This window comes from Melanerpes formicivorus, unplaced genomic scaffold (assembly GCF_026170545.1).
Source record: "Melanerpes formicivorus ecotype bairdi unplaced genomic scaffold, bMelFor1.0.p_v2 SCAF_8, whole genome shotgun sequence".
NCBI lineage: Eukaryota > Metazoa > Chordata > Aves > Piciformes > Picidae > Melanerpes > Melanerpes formicivorus.
The window spans coordinates 23,762,760-23,781,957 of record NW_027142360.1 but is presented as its reverse complement, the minus strand read 5'-3'; the positions used below and the strand labels follow the sequence as shown (position 1 = coordinate 23,781,957).

The 19,198-nt window shown below is 43.0% G+C and overlaps 1 protein-coding gene across 2 annotated transcripts in view; it reads left to right on the top strand.

Annotated features, from left to right (window-relative positions):
* Positions 1-19,198, top strand: part of ANO4 (anoctamin 4) — a 163,154-nt gene that overhangs the window by 54,006 nt on the left and 89,950 nt on the right. The window contains exons 2-4 of one of the 2 annotated variants that reach the window (XM_068142729.1): positions 300-506; positions 10,389-10,499; positions 14,537-14,673. In XM_068142729.1, coding sequence (XP_067998830.1) covers positions 437-506; positions 10,389-10,499; positions 14,537-14,673 — 318 coding nt within the window. In that variant the 5' untranslated portion in view covers positions 300-436. Of the gene's footprint in view, positions 1-299; positions 507-10,388; positions 10,500-14,536; positions 14,674-19,198 lie in introns of those variants that run through there. The other variant, XM_068142731.1, reaches the window with a different exon arrangement.

Genomic DNA, 19,198 nt, shown 5'->3' with positions numbered 1-19,198 from the left:
TGAGTTTGTTTTTTTGAAGGAATGGAAAAGAATTCCTCCTGCAGGCCAGTAATGCAGTAAACCATGACTGTGTATTAATTTAGATATCTATTAGTGTGGCTGACTCTGATGTCTGCAGCACAGCAGCAGAGATGTTCACACTTTTAACTTTCACAGGGTTTGTCGTTTTCTTTAAAGAAAAAACCCACATAAAAATAAAAATCAAGGCAGTTACAATTTAAACCATGGTAAATTTTCATCTTTTAGTTATTCCATGCTGCTCCCTTGTATCTAACAGGACTAATTCTTATTCCTGTCAGGTATAAGTTTGTCTATTCATGGGGCTGAAAAGCGTGAGCGAATCTGTCAGAGGAGAACCGCAGCAAGCTACCCAGTGTCACAGCATCCGCCCGTGGACGGGCAGCCACCACTCCCACAAGCCAGAAGGTCAATAAAAATGGAAGCCTCCTCTTCTGGATCCAGTATTTCTGGAGTTGCTGGTGGAAAAACAAAAACCCACCAGCCAGGTAACAGATTTGCCTCGACACCTCTTTCAGTGCCATTTCTTGTGTGATGTGCCATGATGTTGTGAAGCTGGTATTAATAGCACCAGCTCATGCTTGCATGGAGATGAGTCTATTGATCATCAGACCTACTGATTGATGTCCTGTCTGTGTCTGGTGTGGGTTTTTTGTCAGTTATAGATGATAGAAATTAACAATAGTTGAGGCAGCTGAAAGTGGGAAATGAAAATGTACTTTAATTCTAAAGAAAGTCTACAACAGAGAGTGGTCTCCAAAATGTTAATGAAGAGAGAGCTTTGAGCTATTGTTTTTTGCTACTGCTCCACTTATATACATTTCATTTTGATAAGCCTTAAACTAATGGCAATGCTCTGGAGGCTACAGGCATCCCCAGTGGAACTCAATAACTGACACTGATGTTGGTTTTGAGCAAAGGCACAATCCAGGGCATAAATCGAAGTCCTGCAGCTAGAATGCAACCAAAAACTCTAGATCTGGAAGATTTTACAACATATATTAACTGGTTAACGAAGTGAAACTTTTGAAAAGAAAGCCAGAACCTCCTGGGAACCATCAAATTCTAATTGACATCATGAGTTCATCCCTTGTTATGTTAATTGCCAGAGCTATTTTAGAAGCATCTTTTCTTATAACAGGGGAGCGCATTTGTGCTGGCCATGTTCAGTCAGTCTTCACAGTGAAAATTAATCTCCAGATTTCATCCCTTAGTAGACCACATTAAGGCTGCCCATGAAGTCATTGTATAGCTTCTGTGTTGGAGATTCTCCATAATTATCCAGCATTGCTGCCTAGAAGAGTGCATGATGCACCTTGTATGCAGCTCCCCAGGTGCTGTGGGACAGAGTTTACCAGTGCAAGACAGAGAGCTCTGCCTGCAAACCCTTAGAGTGCTCCTATTACCTTGAAGATCTAGGAAATGGCTTAGTTTTTGTACAAGTGGAAAACACAGATTATATAGTGTTGGTTGTTGTGCAGGTCTGCTGCCATGAGTTTCACACACCCGTACTATTTAGTCACCATGGTCTTTGTCAACATAGATTAATTAAGAAATTGGAGTGACTCATAACCATATGCTTTGTTTAATTCAGTTCCTCTGTTCACTTGTTTGTCCTTTTTATTGTTGTTGTTGTTGGCTTCTATGTTTTTCCTTTGAAGTACAGAAGTAAGTAGCACAGGAATGGTGTTGCTGAAGCTATATAATCATGACAGCAACACGTTAAAAGACTGACAAAATCCCCCCTAGATCACAGTTTGTGGGGGGGGAAAAGTGTATCTTGAACATGCACAATAACTGTGCTCATGTTGACCTGCTACACATTCTTACAGCTAGGTGTTCATTTAGTATGAAATAATGTACAGGCACTGTATGCAAGCTTCTGATGGAGAAAAAGATCCCTTTTTAGGTAGATTTCTAGGAGTATCCTAAAATGGAGCTCATTAGTGAGCATCATTTAGATAGAATCATAGACTTGTTAGGGTTGGAAGGGACTTCAAGGATCATCTAGTTCCAAACCCCCCTGTCATGGGCAGGGACACCTCACACTACATTAGGTTGCTGAGAGTCAAATGATCATTCTCTGGGGGATTTAGTATCACAGAATACCAGGTTGGAAAGGACCTCAAGGATCATCTGGTCCAACCATTCTTGGCAATAGTATGATCTAGACAAGCACCCTGTGCAGCTGAATCTTAAAAGTATCCCATGCTGGGGAATTCACCACTTCTCTGGTGAGATTATTCCAGTGCCTGATTATTCTGGTTAAGAAAACTTTGCCTTTTGTGTCCAATCAGAATCTCTCCAGAGGTAACTTGCACTGATTACCTCTCATCTTTTCCATGTGACTCTTCCTAAAAATGGAGCCTCCACCTTCTTTGGAGCCTTCCTTCATGTACTGGGACACGGAGGTAAGGTCTGCTCTTAAGCGGCAAGGAAAATGCGTGGCTCTTGAAAGGGTGGCAATCAAAATTAAAGGAAAAAAAATATAAAATGCATGTTTAATGAGCTTAGTCACAACTTAATGAACTTTGAATCATCAAGGAAGCTAGAACTGAGGCTTTCAAAAATGGTAATTTACCATACAAAGATATTCTTCTCTTCTCAGAACATGTGCACGTGCTTGTCAGCGTTCACATTTGGTTGTGAATAGTCCTTAGAATATCTGTGTCAGTTAGATGTGACTTGCTGGTTAAATCACATTCTCTTTCCTTTGCTGTCTGGCAGGATGCACAGCATACATCTCTCTTTTTGTTGTTGTTTTTGTCTGAAAGAGAATAATCCCTTGCAAATACTTCTGCCAGAAAGCTCTGCCGTGCAAATATTTCTTGGCAGCAAACTCGTGTGTGAAGTGGGAATAGTGATGTAAACTCACCTGAACATTTGAATTCAGTAGTGCTGTTATCTTACTTGTTTGACATTAGGGGAGTAGACTTTTCCACTATCTCTTCTTTGGCATCCTGGCCTGCATCAGAAATAGTGTGGCCAGCAGGAGCAGGGAGGTCATTTCTGCCCCTATACTCAGCACTGTTTAGGCCACACCTTGAGTCTTGTGTCCAGTTTTGAGCTCCTTAATTTAAAAAGGATATTGAGACACTTGAATGTGTCCAGAGAAGGGCAACAAGTCTGGGGAGAGGTCTGGAACACATGCCCTATGAGGAGAGGCTGAGATTGTTTAGCCTGGAGAAGAAGAGGCTCAGGGGAGACCTTATTGCTCTCTACAACTACCTGAAGGGAGGTTATAGACAGGTGAGGGTTGGTCTCTTCTCCCAGGCAACCAGCACCAGAACAAGAGGACACAGTCTCAAGCTGCACCAGATGTCAGATATTTATCAACATTTATTAAATGCCCTCTAAGTCTTCTCTTTTCCAGATTAAAAAGCCCCAGATCCCTCAGCCCCTTCTCATAAGGCAGTGCTCTAAGGGCCTTGAGCAACCTGGTCTAGTGGAAAGTGTCCCGATCCATGGCAGGGGGGTTGGAAATAGCTGATCTGTAAAGTTCCTTCCAACCCAAAGCATTCTGTGAATCTGAACCCAGCCTGCATACTTAGCTTTTCTCTTCATTTACAGCCCATGTTCAATACAATGCAAATTTAATGCACCAATGTTTATACCTCAAGCATGAGCTGGAAATATATCCTAATGAACACACAGACAGTTCATTCTCTTGACTGTAGATGCTCTGGAGCCTCTGCAAAGCTCCCAATGAGTTTGCCTGAGTTACAGGGAGGACCTTTTGTGGCTGATCTGAGTGACAGGTTGTCACATGGTGATTATGCAGCACTTCGAACTTAACAACTGAGCTAGCTAGCAGATGATGCAGAGCCTGAAGTCTTCTAGCACTTTGCTTAGTCATTCAGCCCATTTCATTCATCACTTCACTTTTCTAGGGCAAAAGCCACTTCTCTGAACATTACTGTTCTTAACCTGGAGTCTCCTAAAATATTCATTGTAGCAGTTTGGGAAACAGTTTTGCAAACACTATGTGAAGAAAGGGAAAGGGGCGGGGAGAAACCAGAGACCAAAGCACTGTCTGCTGTTTTCCAAAGCTCTCTTGTTTAATTTAAAAACAGTTTATTCAGTTAGAAATTGCATCCCTCCCTATGTATCTTGATGATCTCCAGAGGTCCCTTCCAACCCCTCCCGTTCTGTGATTCTATTTGTGCTGTGCATGACACACTCAAGTGCCGATCCTACCTGGGACCTGTGCATGCCCTCAATAAGGAGCTTCAAAAATACTATTAATTATTGTAAGTGGTGGCTTTGAGGGTGTTCTACTTCTCTGCAGAGTATGATATTTTTAACCTCATCTTTTTTCAAAGCCTTCTTTTCTTTCCCTTTCTGCTTTGATCAGTCTCCTATTTGCTGTTGTGAAATGATCTTTCATCCACTCCTGCAATCAATTATACATGGTTACTTTGTGATCAGTATACCTTCCCCTCAAAAATTGACTGCTATAGCTGTTGCTAGTTTACTACATGTTGTTGCCTCATGAAGACTGCAAAATGCCACTCTGTGGATGTTCTTCATTCCACCCTCGTTCCTCTCTCAAGGGAAAACAAGCAGCCAGGTGTTGCTTGGCACCAATATCACTGATCCTAAGGCAAGGTTATAATGTCCTGAGAGCAGCGTACCATAATTTTCTTGCAACTAAGAGACTTCTTGGCCACTCCAGCTCTTGGTGAAGAAAACAGGCAATATATACACATCTTTTTGCCATGCTTCTGAGGAAGTAATGACCCATTTAAAAGACAGCTTATTATTTGAGAAGCAATGAGAGAGACTTTGTATAATCAGTTATTATGTTCCTGTAATGCTTGACTTGGAAAATGTGGCTTTTTTTTTTCCCCTTAGCTCTATAGTTCTTGCTTAAAGGCAGCTCACCATTATGTAAGCCTCTATTTCTAATGTAAAATAAGTTCCATATAGCCCAAGGGGAAAAAAAAAATTCAGGTAGATTGACAAAAGATGGAACAAGTTGGCTTCTGCTTTGGCAGAGATGCTTTTAAGATCAGAAAAGAGATTTGACTACAGCAGGGCTGCACAGCAGGATGAATTTCCACAAATGGTTTTTTCCAGTCAAAAAAAAAAAATTAACCAGAGCCCTTCCCTATCACCAAGCCTTCTGGTTCATTCTGAAATCACAAAATTAAGCCAGACCTTTAAAAATGATGGCTGATGTTCATAAAGGGGATGTGGGAGGGTGGAGGTTGCCTCCTGGGTGAGTTGGTGTTGTATAGAAAAGTTCATCCAAGCAGCAGAACTCACTTGATATTCCAACCAGTTCAATGTGCTGTGGTGCCAAAAAAGCCCCAAAGAATTGCACTAACTCCAACATCACTGCTTGCAGCAGGTATAAGGGCAGCAGCAAAGGAAAGGTGGAATCATTTTTGAAGAGAACTCCCTTTGGGCTGTGCAGGCCACTGCCTTTCCCTGTGCCATGAGTGGCTGAATCTCTTAGGAAATCAGAACTGTTCTCTGCATGCTGGGTAGCTCCACAGAGGCCCAATACTTGTTAGGCACATCCCTGGGGGATGCAGTTCTGTACCATGCTATGTTTCAGAGGCCCAGTGGAGCACAAAGAATGTGCATGTTTGAGGTCTCCATTACTGATAACATCCAAGGTACTTAAACAAAAATAAAAGAGGGGAGACAGCACTGCAGTTTGTTACTTTATTTCAAGCTTGCTTTAGGAATGCACCTAGCACAGGAAAGGAATTCAGCTCCTGTTAGACTGATGGCATTGAGAGGTAACCTGCACTTTGATGAAACAAAAAAGTTTTTTCAGGGTCATCAAAACTGCACATAATATCTTCAGGGTCCTTTGTGCTGCCAGAATGCTTGAAAATTATGAGCCCCACTGTTTGGATGCTGCCTTGTGAAGGAAACTCAGTTTAATGGCACTTGCTGAAAAGGATCTCTCTTGGATATGCATTCCATGTGACCAGCCAAAAACTTGTCCATGCATTTTAATGGCCAGGTGCTTTACTGCTCCTTTAGCAGGTCTTGGTAATTACAGAAGGTTGCAGAGCAGCATAAGGTCAACTAAACCAATGTTTGGGGCAGGAGTTTTCCACAATCAGTGTGCAAATGTTGCCTCCATTCTTCAGCTTCAGCTTGTAACTGAATGATTGTATTTATCTTAGTTTCTCTCTAATAAGGACACCACACACCCAGACTGGCAGAGCCTGGAACTATATCCTCTCCCTGTGATAGACTAGGATGGGATTCACTGCTACATAGAATCGACCAGGTTGGAAAAGACCTCAGAGATCATCAAGTCCAACCTATCACTCAACATCTCATGACTAACTGAGCCATGGCTCCAAGTGCCACATCCAATCCTTTTTTGAACACCTCCAGGGACAGTGACTCCACCACCTCCCTGGGCAGCACATTCCAATGGCCAATTACTCTTTCTGGGAAGAACTTTCTCCTCACCTCGAGCCTAAACTTCCTCTGGTACAGCTTAAGACTAGTGCCTCAGTGACCTCAGGACAATGGAAGTTCCCAAAATGGTTTAGCTGCTGGTACTTTCTGCAGGAATTAATTACCAGGATGTGTTTAGATCATGAAGGCAGTGATGGGCATAATGTGAGTCTGTATAATTGGTTGTTACATTAAAATCCACCTGGAAGAGACATCTGGTGCCTTGTAAAAGCCATCTTGATGCCCCATGTTATAATGAAGGAAATCTTTGGTGCCCTGAATTTATCTACTAGGTCATGCCTGATAGCCAGCCAACTTCTCTGATCAGTGAACTGCTGAGCTGAGAACTGGGCAAGATTTTTGCAATCAACAGTTTATTCAGCAAATGTTTTCTTCCTCTCCCCTTTATGAATTGCCTGCTAACAGCTCCTGATGTTGTTGTAGGTAGATGGTAACTAAGGATCTCTGATAGCTCTGTGTTTAGATGTGTACTCACAGTGTAAAAGGATGGAGGTGGAACCAAAAGATAATCATTCTTACTGTTGTTTTCATATAAATGAGAATAATAGGAAACAGACTGAACTGTTTGGTTCATTTAGATCTCAGACTTCATTCTAGACTCTTATTTGCAGCCTACAACTCTGCAGAAATGTCTCTGCTTCGTTACACACCACAGCACTGTGCCATTTTCAGGCTCTCCTGTGCATTTCTGTTCCAGGCATTGTGGCACTTGAAAAGATTCTCTTTGTTCCCAGTAGGAGACCATACACTTTGGTGCCTTTCTCTTCATATTACAAGTGAAGAGAAGTGCTGCTAGGTGATAATTCCAAGGCTTATTGTGCAGCACTGTCCCTCTACTAATTGTGTAAGGATCTGCACAGGGGCCACATAGAGACAGGTAATTGGAAATATTAGGCCCAGGGATATGAGAGATCCTATGCTTAGGGCTTCTCTGTGGACATTTGGGTCCTGTTGGCTCTCAGAATATTGAGGCTTCCTCTGAGCATAGATGGGAAAGGAAGGAAGAGGTTGTGTGCTTCTGCACAGGAATCCAGTGGTTTGGGTGCTTGTCCAGGTAGGAGATGACATTATCAGGTCTCCTCATCTGATGTCTCTTTTGAGCCTGCTGCTTAAGAGATGCCTCACTCTTGTCTTGGTGGGTTTGACTGTCCCCATGACCACAGTTCTTGCTGGACCATGACTGAGTTAGAAATGCAAGAGCTGAGGGCTAACAGGACCCTATCCTCATAGCCTGGTGTTCAGGCTGTTTTGGCTGTAGAGGAGATTTTTAAGGTGTGGCTTTGCACAAGGGCTGTCTATCCATTTTGCCCATGGCTATCTAGGGAACAGGCACACACAGCATGGGAGACAAAGGACAAGCATGTAGGACTTCCCAACTCTCTATAATTAATTGGCTGAATGGAACTCTCTGTGTCTGATGCCAGCCAGGGTTTAATGGGAGGGGAGAATGGACACCATTTCTCTTCAAAATATTGTGGTCTGTGATTATATTAAGAGTTTAGAAATCTCCCTTTCACCACTGCTGCTTCTGGAAGATAAGAAGAGAGTTTGTATTAACATAATTAAAGATATGTCATGCATTACAGTGTATTGCAAAACAAAGGGAAACTCTTTTAAATTGCCTTGCAAGAATAATTCCAGAGCTGTTATTACCATACCCTTGACATGACCATGCACAGAGACAACTATCACATAGGTTCTTCATGCTAATGAAAGAATGATTTTGGGGGTTGAGCTTTCATCTGTCCTTTTTATTTGTTTTCCTAACACTCATTATTTTATCCATAATTAGTGAAAGCATGAAGATAAATGGTGTTTGCTGCAAGGTGGAACATTTTATTAGCTATGCTAAATAGCAGCAGTGATCATCAAGACCAGTCAGCAACCCAACTCTACCATGACCACTAAACTATGTCCTGAAGTTCCATGTCTACATGGTTTTTGAACACCACCAGGGATGCTGACTCTACCACCTCCCTGGGCATTCTGTTTCAATGCCTGTCTGCCCTTTTGGTAAAGAAATGGCTCTTAATATCCACTCTTAATTTCCCCTGGAGCAGCTTGAGGCCATTTCACTGGCAAAGCTCCTTAAATTAATCGCTGTCCATTGGTTATTCCTCTTACTTCCACCCTATTATTTATAAGTCTTTCCCAGCAGCTGCACTATTTTTCCTTGGTCCCTAGATTGTCTTTTGGGGCACATGCTAGCTCCCACCTCTGAGGCCATCTGCAGATTTCCCTAGGCTGCTATTATATGAATAATCAGCTGTCTCACTTGAGAAATTCTCTTTGTTCTACATCATTAAATGCTGACTCCTGCTGCTGCTATGACAGATCACTTTACAGGAATCTACAAGAAGAGCTGTCTCTGATGTTAGCAATGGGTCTTTGCTGTGGAACAAAAGAATATGCTGGGGCAAGCATGAGATGGCTTGATTTATGATGTTTTAGCACTGGGAAATCAAAAAAAGACTGCAGCTGGTGTATTTATACCCATTTTGAGGACTGTATTTCCAAAAAGGGAAGAAATAGGGGTGAGTATTTTGTACCCAGGAATCAATTAGTAGCTCTTATCAAGGCAGTGGTGACATAGTCATTTGGCAAGGGGAGGGGGTAGATAGAATGGACTAGAAAAGAATTCAAAGTACGACTAGCTTGTTATAGGCAGGAGAAGGGAAAATGCTTCCATCAAAAGCATGAATGATAGCCCCTAGTGAAGGCACAGTAATGGACTAAATGACCTGAAGGTTTCCTCTTCCATCATGGCCTTTTTGTTGTGCAGTCCTTTCTCAGATCTCTCCCTGACTGCTGCAGCTCTTTGCTAGTTCTGTGTATTAGTTACTCAAGAGCATCACCTCTAACGGATGTCTTTGTGAAAGGCTCTGCTGCCACTCTTAAACACCCAGCCATACTCCTAGCAGCTCTCTCTCTTTCCCTGGCTGCATCCAAGTACCCTGCGGCCAGCAGCTTCAGCCTCTTCCTTTTGCTGTCTGCTCTTGATGTGAACCTACCTTTCTCTGCATGGGAAGGATGTGCTTTCAAAACTTCCTGCTTTCTTTGTTCACCTTGGAAGAACACAAAAATGGGCAAATCTTGTATCTCTTCATATCCACTGTGAGCCACTAGCTTAGGTTTCCATTCTGCAGTGCCTTTGAACAGCAGCCATTGCTTACCAATATGACATGTTTTGAAACAGACTGCAGTACTGAAGTGCTCCCTAGACCATGGCATGCCATCAGCAGGGCATGGGAGAATTAAGGTGTCCTGTGGCTGAAACAGGCTGTCCATTCTCTTTTTTTCACAGTATCACTAAGGTTGGAAGAGACCTCAAAGATCATCGAGTCCAACCTGTCACCACAGACCTCATGACTAGACCATGGCACCAAGTGCCATGCTTTAAAGCAGTTCATTGCTTATGTACTGGAACACTAGTAGACATAAATATGGGAAACATACCCCAAATCCAGCCTGATTGCTACTTTCAGTCCTTGTCCTGGTGGTTGTTGTCTGTCTAGAGATTGAATTCATCCTTTGTGTGTTAGTGTGTTTTATGTTAGCCTGGTCATTCCTGTAGTGCTGTGTTGTCTGTGCCAATGCTCTTGTCTGTTTTGTAGATGGTATGGTGAGGGGATGCTCATGGCATGGCAGCACGTGTTCACCTGAGCAAGGGGCTTGCCAGGGGTGACTCTGCATCACTGCTGATAGCAGAGGAGATGTTGTTTCATTCTGTCTAGTTTTAAATCAGTCCATGTTCCATCTTAAAGGTGCTTGGTTTGAAGTAAAATTAGTTCTCTCAGAGGGAAAAAAAAAATTAAGTAGTATCCATTTATTCAATGTATATGTTCCTTCACCTGAAAGCCCCTTGGCTGGATTTTCTGCTACGCTGTCACAAACCCCATCAATCTCTTCGATTTCTTCAGAAGGAAGAGAGGATTTGCAGGTTAACCGCCTGGAAACACAAATGTGGATAAAGCCAGACAGACAGAAGACAGATGTGGACTTTTCAGAAATTCTTAATGCAATACAAGAAAGTAAGTTGCTCCTTGGATGCAAACTGTGCTTTATGGTGGAAGAGTCAGCTGAGATGAATTGAAATTATAACAGAAGAGGCATAAAAAGCGATGAGCTGGGTGATACATGAGTGCTCCCTCCCACCCCCTCCCATGGCAGAGGGTTTGGAACTAGATAATTCTTGAGGTCCCTTCCAACCCTAACAGTTCTATGATTCTATTACTAAAATCACTGAGAAAGTTCAATGAGTTTTTGAACACCAGTAAGAAATCTGCTATCAGAGGAGTCATAGTGATATTTGAATTATTATGCCTAAGAATTGCAGCAGTTTATAGTACCCATGCAGAAATATGAAGATTACTGTTACTTTAATCCATTCTTTCCACCCTTGGGTGGGTGTCTGAACTAATAATATCATGCAAACATTGCAGTTTCAGCCCTAGGGCTGGATTTGAAGTTACAGATCTTCCAAAGGGTTTGGTTATATTCACATTTTAGCAGCTGCTAGTTTTGGGGAGCAGAAGTGATGAGCTTGTGATAACTGAAGGTCTGTGGATCTTAGATCTTCATAAAACCATCTATTTTTATGTCAAATGTGTTGTGGACTAAGAATTGTTTGGTCCACCCTTCTCAAATCCAACTACGGAATGATTTCAAACTTGTGCTAGAAGCACTTTTTAGGATGTCAGGTAGTGACAGGACTAGGGGAAATGGAGCAAAACTGGAAGTGGGTAGATTCAGATTGGATGTGAGGAAGAAGTTCTTCCCCATGAGGGTGGTGAGACACTGGCACAGGTTGCCCAGGGAGGTGGTAGAAGCCTCATCCCTGGAGGTTTTTAAGGGCAGGCTGGATGTGGCTGTGAGCAACCTGATGTAGTGTGAGGTGTCCCTGCCCATGGCAGGGGGGTTGGAACTAGATGATCCTTGTGGTCCCTTCCAACCCTAACAATTCAATGATTCCATGATTATCTGGTGGGGTGGAATGTTTCCAGTCTTGCCCTCTGAAACAGCCAGGACAGTGAAGGGCAGGGTTAGCAGGTGATGTCTCTTGGTGGTCCTCCTGTCTTTGAGAATTATCTCTAGTTGGATTCTTGTGAATCAATGTGGCAAACCCTGCTTTAGCATTACTGCTGCATGTGCTAGAAATTGGAGTCTGATTTTTGCCTTCTAAGTCTCTTGAAACCTCTATAGTTTAGTTTGTCCTAAAACAGATTGGATGCAGCCGCAGTGACACTGAGAAGCTGCTCCTTCTCACATAAAGCAGAACACCATCGGACGTGATCTTCTCTAGACCTGTCAGTAGGTTCACCCCTAGCTAGGAACAGGATGGAGTGAATCCAAAGCTGGTTTTGAAGTGAAATACTCTTTCCTGGATATTTGTTTCTAATGCTATCCTGACACTTCACACAAGTGTGGAATAAGTAAAATAAATGGACTGACAGTGAAGACAGCTGCAAAATGGTAGTGGGGGGTGGTGGGGAGGAATAGAGTGATTTTTTTTCTCTGGTGTGTTCACAGACAATGATAATACACAAAATATAAGAACGAGTGAAGGAGGTGAAGTAGTTGAAACCATTACTTCCAGTATCTCCATAAAAGCTGGATGAGATCTTGCAGAGCAGAGGGGCCTGTCTTGAACTGATGAATTATGATATGAAGTGTTAAGCAGGGATTGAAGATTGCTCAATACTAACACTCATATACAAAGAATGTTATGCTATCTACCTGAAAACAAAGAAAAAGAGAAACAAACCAGCTGTTAAAAGTATTGAAAACTCAGAGTCTCTATTAAAAATTATCCTGCTGTAATTAGTTCATTATCCTGGTCTCAGAGTAGATTAATTTGGATGTGAAGGCTTTTCTGTTGTTTCTGAAACTTTAAGTGGCTTTCTAAGATAAAGTATTGCAATCAAAACCAAAATGTGTGTCATTAACCTTGCCCTTATGTCAAACAGAAAAAATGAAGAAGAGCTCCCGAGTATTGGGATGGAGCATCTGTAATGCCAGACTCTAACTACTGTTAAAAACACGTGCAAAAAGGGTGCAGGCTCTTCTCTGTGTTAACAATCGAGAGGAGAAAGGGTAACAGAATGAAACTACAACATATCAGCATATTCAGGAGAAATACTAGTGAGCAAATTTGCTCATGCTTGTGATAGTGAAAAATAGGCCACCTGCAAAGACTGTTGAGAGCACTGGAGGATCTTAAAAAGGTTTCTTAAACTGGGCTATGGCCCCTGAAGAAGGGAAAGGTGAAAAGGAGGTCACCAAACGCTCCTGATGGCATTTAATTTCTGGCAGCTCTTCAGTCTCTCCACGGTGGGAGAACAGATTTTTACACCTGCAGCCAGTGATTAGAAATGGAGCTAAGTTGCTGGCAGCAATTAGAGGTTTTTGTCTGTTCCCTGTTAACATAAATTCTCATCGACAGGAATTACAACTGCCTGTCTCTAAGTTCAGGGGACTTGTGGAGAAGCAAAAAAAAAATCAGGAGGTTATTGCACAAAGGATGAACAATTCCACAGATCAGTCCAGTTGGCAAACAGTGTGAGGAACTGTGGGTTAAACAAACTTCTGCCAAGAGTTAACAGATACTTGATCCTGCTTTACTTGGGGGAAGAGGTTCGGCAGCCTACCCTTGGGGAGGTGTTCAAACAGTTATGACTGCTGCCATAATTCTTGAGTTTGGAGTTGGAGAGGTGAAGTCTGTCCATAGTTTAAACTTGATCCTCTTCTGAGGGTTTTAGTTCTTCCCACACACATTTCTTCATCGCCCTTTTGCACCAGACCCACAGAGTATGGGGTGAAAATGTGGACCCCGCTGGCTGCACCCTGCCTGTTTTGAGTCTCTTATCCAACAGCCACTCAGTAGATCGATGGCCCAGATGTGGGACTGTATGCTTGCACAGCAGCCCTTCCCACAGCTTCTCATTGTCTCCTTTCTCAGCAGAGCTGGGAGCATCACTAAATATAATGCTGCTCTAATCTTGAGTACACTGCCAACCTTTGACTTAGCTTTAATTTAACTTCTAGGGGCTGGTTGAGTTGTGTTTTTTTTTTTTTTAATCAGAGTAAAATTATCACAGGACATGGCATTACAGGAAAGATGGAGGAACTTTAACCCACTTACTGAAGCAGAAAGCTCCTATCAGGGCAATGCTGGGGCTGGGGATTTCCCATGGAGGGTTATGGGACCAGATCTGTCCCACTTGAGCTGGGCACAGAGGATGCCAGGCCCTGCCCTAGGAAAGGACAAGCCAAGACACAGCCAGGACATCATCCCATGGGTTGACACCTGAATCAGGCCTGGTGAGGAGCACCAAGGTCAGACAAAGCCCTGGGATGGCAGGGTAAGGCCTCCCCATATAGTTATTTGGGGGCACAAGAGAGAGCAGGGGCTGCTGAGCCCCACCACCAGATCCCCAGGCTTGGAGGGATGTGCTCCCTTGCATCTCTTCACTTATTATCAGGGCTGGGTTTACTAAGCACATCTGTAGATTCAAGACACAGTTTCATTTGTGACCAAAGTCTGTGCAGTAGATAGAGCTGAATGTGTCAGATTTCTGTGCATCAAAAGATGCTGAATTGTGCAAACTTCTGCCCAGCCTCATTTATTCAATGCCTTTCAAGTAACAGAATTTATTTGAGGTCTTCTGCCTCTAGTTGGCCCACAGGTCTGTGCAACTTCTAACTTGGTATTTGATGTAGTAGGTTAGAAACCTGCTGCTTTATCAGAAATTTTCAGACACTTCACTAATCCAGAAGGTAATCGTTTAAGCCACTTCCACTTACCCCAAGAGATTCTGGGGTTAATATATGATCTACCATGGCAGAAAATTGCTTATTTATCATCAAAGGAGTGTTGTGGTATTCTACATCTTTGTGCAGCTCACTGGTGAAGGAGGTGCTCCACCAGTGTGCATCAGACTTTAAACTTCACATACTGTAGACTTAGAAAAGGTGGAATTGCTGATGTGTTACTCTTGGGGTCTCCCTGTGGTTCATTGGTGATTTTCATGTTGGTGTTTTTAATTTTCTTCTATTTTTCTGTTTTTAGTAGCTAAGGATGTCAACATTTTTTTTGATGAGCTAGAAGGTGTGAACAGCCCTTCCAAAGATGATGACTCCCTGCTTCACCACGGTAACTTGACCAGTACTTCTGATGATGCCAGCAGGTTGGAAGTTGTGGGAGAGGTAAGGACACAGAGAATGTCTAACATAAGAACTATTCACACCCGTTAGAAAAAGGTAATCACAGTATCATAGTATCATTCAGGGTTGGAAGGGACCACAAGGATCATCTAGTTCCAACCCCCTGCCATGGGCAGGGACACCCCACACTAGATCAGGCTGGACAGAACCTCGTCCAGCCTGGTCTTAAACACCTCCAGGGACGGGGCCTTGACCACCTCCCTGGACAACCCATTCCAGGGCTTCACCACTCTCATGGTGAAGAACCTCCTCCTCACATCATAAGTAATAAGTTAAACTTGGTTTAAAATCTCATTCTCTGGGAGTCAACTTGTGTCTGACCTTTCCAGTGGGGACTAGTTTTCCATCCTGAGATTGCAACACTGAAATATAAAATCTCTCAAGTTAAAACTGATTTCATACACCCCCAGTGAAAAATCTATGTGGGTATTTGTCATCTCCTTTTCTGAGCCATCCAAGTCTAGTGCTTCACTGCTTCTGAAAATAAGGGACAGCTTTTCCCTGACAGGTTTTTTTTGGGAGAGGGGTGATTAGCACAGATCAAAACTGGCAGGGACCATACAAAAATCACAAAGCATGGAAAACCACAGGAAGTTTAAAAGGAGAGACTGAGGGAGGTGGGGCTCTTCAGCTTGGAGAAGATGAGACTCAGGGGTGACCTCATTAATGCTTCTAGATATGTAAAGGGTGAGTGCCAAGAGGATGGAGCCAGGCTCTGCTCAGTGATGCCCGGTGACAGGGCAAGGGCAAAGGGTGGAAGTTGAGGCATAGGAAGTTCCATGGAAACATGAGGAACAAAAATTTCATTGTGAGGGTTACAGAGCACTGGAACAGGCTGCCCAAGGAGGTTGTGGAGTCTCCCTCTCTGGAGAAATTCAAGACCTGCCTGGATGTGTTCCTATGTCATCTGGGATAGGTGATCCTGCTCTGGCAGGGAGGGTGGACTGGATGATCTTCAGAGGTTCCTTCCAACCCCTAACATTCTGTGATTCTGTGAAGTTGCCCTGCCCTGCCCTCACTTTGTTTATTAGTTTAGATAAAGTTTAGAACATATAATTATAGAGTACATCTTTTTCAGAAGCTAGAGGGTTTTGTGAAACACTGCTGAGGAGAGAGAGATTTTCCTCACACTAGAAATTCTGCCCATAGAGAGCTGCACTCATGGAATGTTTAGATAGATAATTAAAGCAACAAAATTTAGGGCACCCAAGAGATGTATTTAACCTTGCTCACAGTTTCATCTTCCCCTTTACTCCTTGCTCTTCCCCAGCTTTACATGTAACTTACAAAAAAGCCTTATTTCCCTGCTTACTCTATAAGAGGTTTATCTGACACTAAATTCCTGTGTTGCATATTGGGATCATATGCCATATAGTCTTTAACACAAGGAACACATGTAAAAGACACAGAAACTTTGCAAGCTAAAGAGCAAAAATGAACAGAAGATGGTCAGAAGGACAGAGGATGATACAGAGCAACGTATTTTGCTCTTCATTTAACAATACTGCAAAGTCTTCCTCCCCCCCCCCCCCCCCCCCCCCCTTTTAAATACCTCTTGTTTGTTGTTTCAAAGGAAAAGGGAAAACATCTGAGGAACATAGGAAGCATAAATGGTAATTCTGTTTTGCCAGTGGAGTCAGCACTGCATCCAGGAGTCTATGATAACATTTTAGTTCAGATCAGGAGTGTACATTTGAAGCAAGTCTCTCGATTGCCCCTCTTTCATGCTTTGTTTGCATTCCAGAACATATTCCAGTGTTGGATTGTAAACCTGGATTCCTTCTGTATGCAAAAAAAATTTCCCCCTATACTCAGCACTGGTTAGGCCAATGTGTCCAGAGAAGGGCAACAAAACTGGTGAGGGATTTGGAGCACAGCCTTATGAGGAGAGGCTGAGGGAGCTGGGGTTGCTTAGCCTGGAGAAGAGGAGGCTCAGGGGAGACCTTATTGCTGTCTACAGCTACCTGAAGGGAGGTTGTAGCCAAGTGGGGGTTGGTCTCTTCTCCCAGGCAAGCAGCACCAGAACAAAAGGACACAGTCTCAAGCTGCACCAGGGGAGATTCAAGCTAGATGTTAGGAAGAAGCTCTTCATAGAAAGAGATTGGCCTTTGGAATGGGCTGCCTGGGGAGGTGGTGGAGTCGCCATCACTGGAGGTGTTTAGGAGACTTGCTGGTGTGCTTGGTTCTATGGTTTGGGTGATTAGATGGTGTTGGATGACAGGTTGGATTCGATTATCTCAAAGGTCTCTTCCAACCTGGTCTGGTCTGGTCTGGTCTATTCTATTCTATTCTATTCTATATTGTGAGATGTACTCCAGCGTGTCTCCTGAACCAAACTAGAGTAAGCCCAATGCCCTCGAGTCTACACTGTGTGGACAATAGGTCCTCAGCATAAATTGTTTTCTGTGTAGATCCTTTAGCAAGCTTTACTTGCTAAAACACAAACAGTTACTCTGGGACCTACAGAGCAGGAAGAATGTTTCATCAGGAGGCTTAGAATCCAGAGCAGGACCACCAAGCTTTTACTGCACCCTTCCTTTATTGAAATAACCTTGGATACCCTTTGGGTTTGGAGGTTTTTTAATATCTTCTCAACCCAGATTTATATTTTTTAATGGAAAACCATAAACTGGGCTTTCTGAGCTGTTTTCATATTTAATGCTCTGTGAAAAACACTTGTGATATCTTGATAATATCATTTGTCAGCGTGATCTGCAGTATATATATAAATGGTTTGTTGCTGTTATTTCCTTAGGGCTTAAATCTTTCTCCTTGCCTTCTTTTCCAGTTCAAAGAACTGTTCCACTATATCAAGTCTGCATTAAGCTGTGTCAGGACTCAGGCACTGTAATAAAACAGTCTTAGAAAAATTCCTTCTTCCTGCCTTCAGTAAACTGCATATACCAAAGGGGGTGGGACCTCTGGGATGGTGTATTGATTTTTCCACTTAATCAAAATGCCTGCAGAGACTCCAGAAGATAGCTTACACTAAAGTCTTTGAATTGGAATATTTGTTTGGGTTTGGTTTTTTTCTATAGGAGTCATTTGTCCTCTTGCTGTGTTCACTTTTGTCATTAGAATAGAATAGAATAAACCAGGTTGGGAGAGACCTTCAAGATCATCGCATCCAACCTATCATCCAACACCACCTAATCAACTAACCCATGGCACCAAGCACCCTGTCAAGTCTCCTCCTGAACACCTCCAGTGATGGTGACTCCACTACCTCCTCAGGCAGCCCATTCCAATGAGCAATCACTCCCTCTGTGTAGAACTTCCTCCTAACCTCCAGCCTAAACCTCCCCTGGCGCAGCTTGAGACTGTGTCCTCTTGTTCTGGTGCTGGCTGCCTGGGAGAAGAGACCAACCCCTTCCTGGCTACAACCACCTTTCAGGTAGTTGTAGAGGGCAATGAGGCCACTCCTGAGCCTCCTCTTCTCCAGGCTAAACAATCCCAGCTCCCTCAGCCTCTCCTCATAGGGCTTGTGTTCCAAACAGAGAATCAGGACGATGGCTGACACTGAATTGTTTGAATTGGAATATTTGTTTGGGTGGTTTTTTTTTCTATAAGAATAATTAGTCCTCTTACTATGTCCACTTTTGTCAGCTAAATTCAGAAGCAGTTCACTTATAGCAAAACTATTTTGAAAGTTCCCTGCTTTTCTCAAAGGTGAATGGCAAACTGTTCATTTTTGTCAGAGATTTGATCACAGGGAACAGCTATTTCTGGTGGGAATGCTTGAGCAGATTCTGTATAAACACAGAGAAATTAGCATAACCTTCACTGCAGCTTGAAACTGGACTGGTCTTGAGGTTTCTGAAGGTCTCTGCCCATCATACTGCCCTGTCAGAGGGCTGTTTGTTCCCACAGATCATTCACAGTGTACCATTTTTTGTAGGAAACTTCACAAGTTGCTAACTGCTGCACAGTTTCAACTTGCCTGAAAGTGAAAGCTTAACCCCTGGGCAGGACTTGTATTATCTGCAAGTAAGAGTTAAACTCTGAGGAGGATCTGTGAAGAGTTTCAGGTCATGAATTTCAGAGAGAAAAACAAAGACCAGCACTTTGGTTTTTTAGATCTCAGGAGAGAGACCTTCTTGACCTCTTCTTAACAGTGAAACCCAGTTGTGGTTCTGTGTCAGAGCAAACATTTGAGCAGGCTCATTCTTTGCAGGAAATAGCCAAGAAGCAGTGTTCCTTGTGCTAAGGTACTGCTAAACCACACACCAGGAATTACCTCCAGAGAAACCCAGTGGGTTTCCTCAGCTGTTCCTTAAATAACAGTCTGTGGTCTGATGAGGTAGAGTGACAATGTACAGGAGGTATCATTGCCTGTATCCTGTAAGACAGAGGCATTAAAGCCATCATAAAGCAGTGAGAATCTCTGCACCATGTTTTAGTGATCTTGCTACAGTAAATGCCATTGTATAGTCTTCCAACATGCATATTCTACCATGCTAAGGTCTTCATTTTAAGTTTATGCTTCTTTAACAGTATTTTCCGCTGC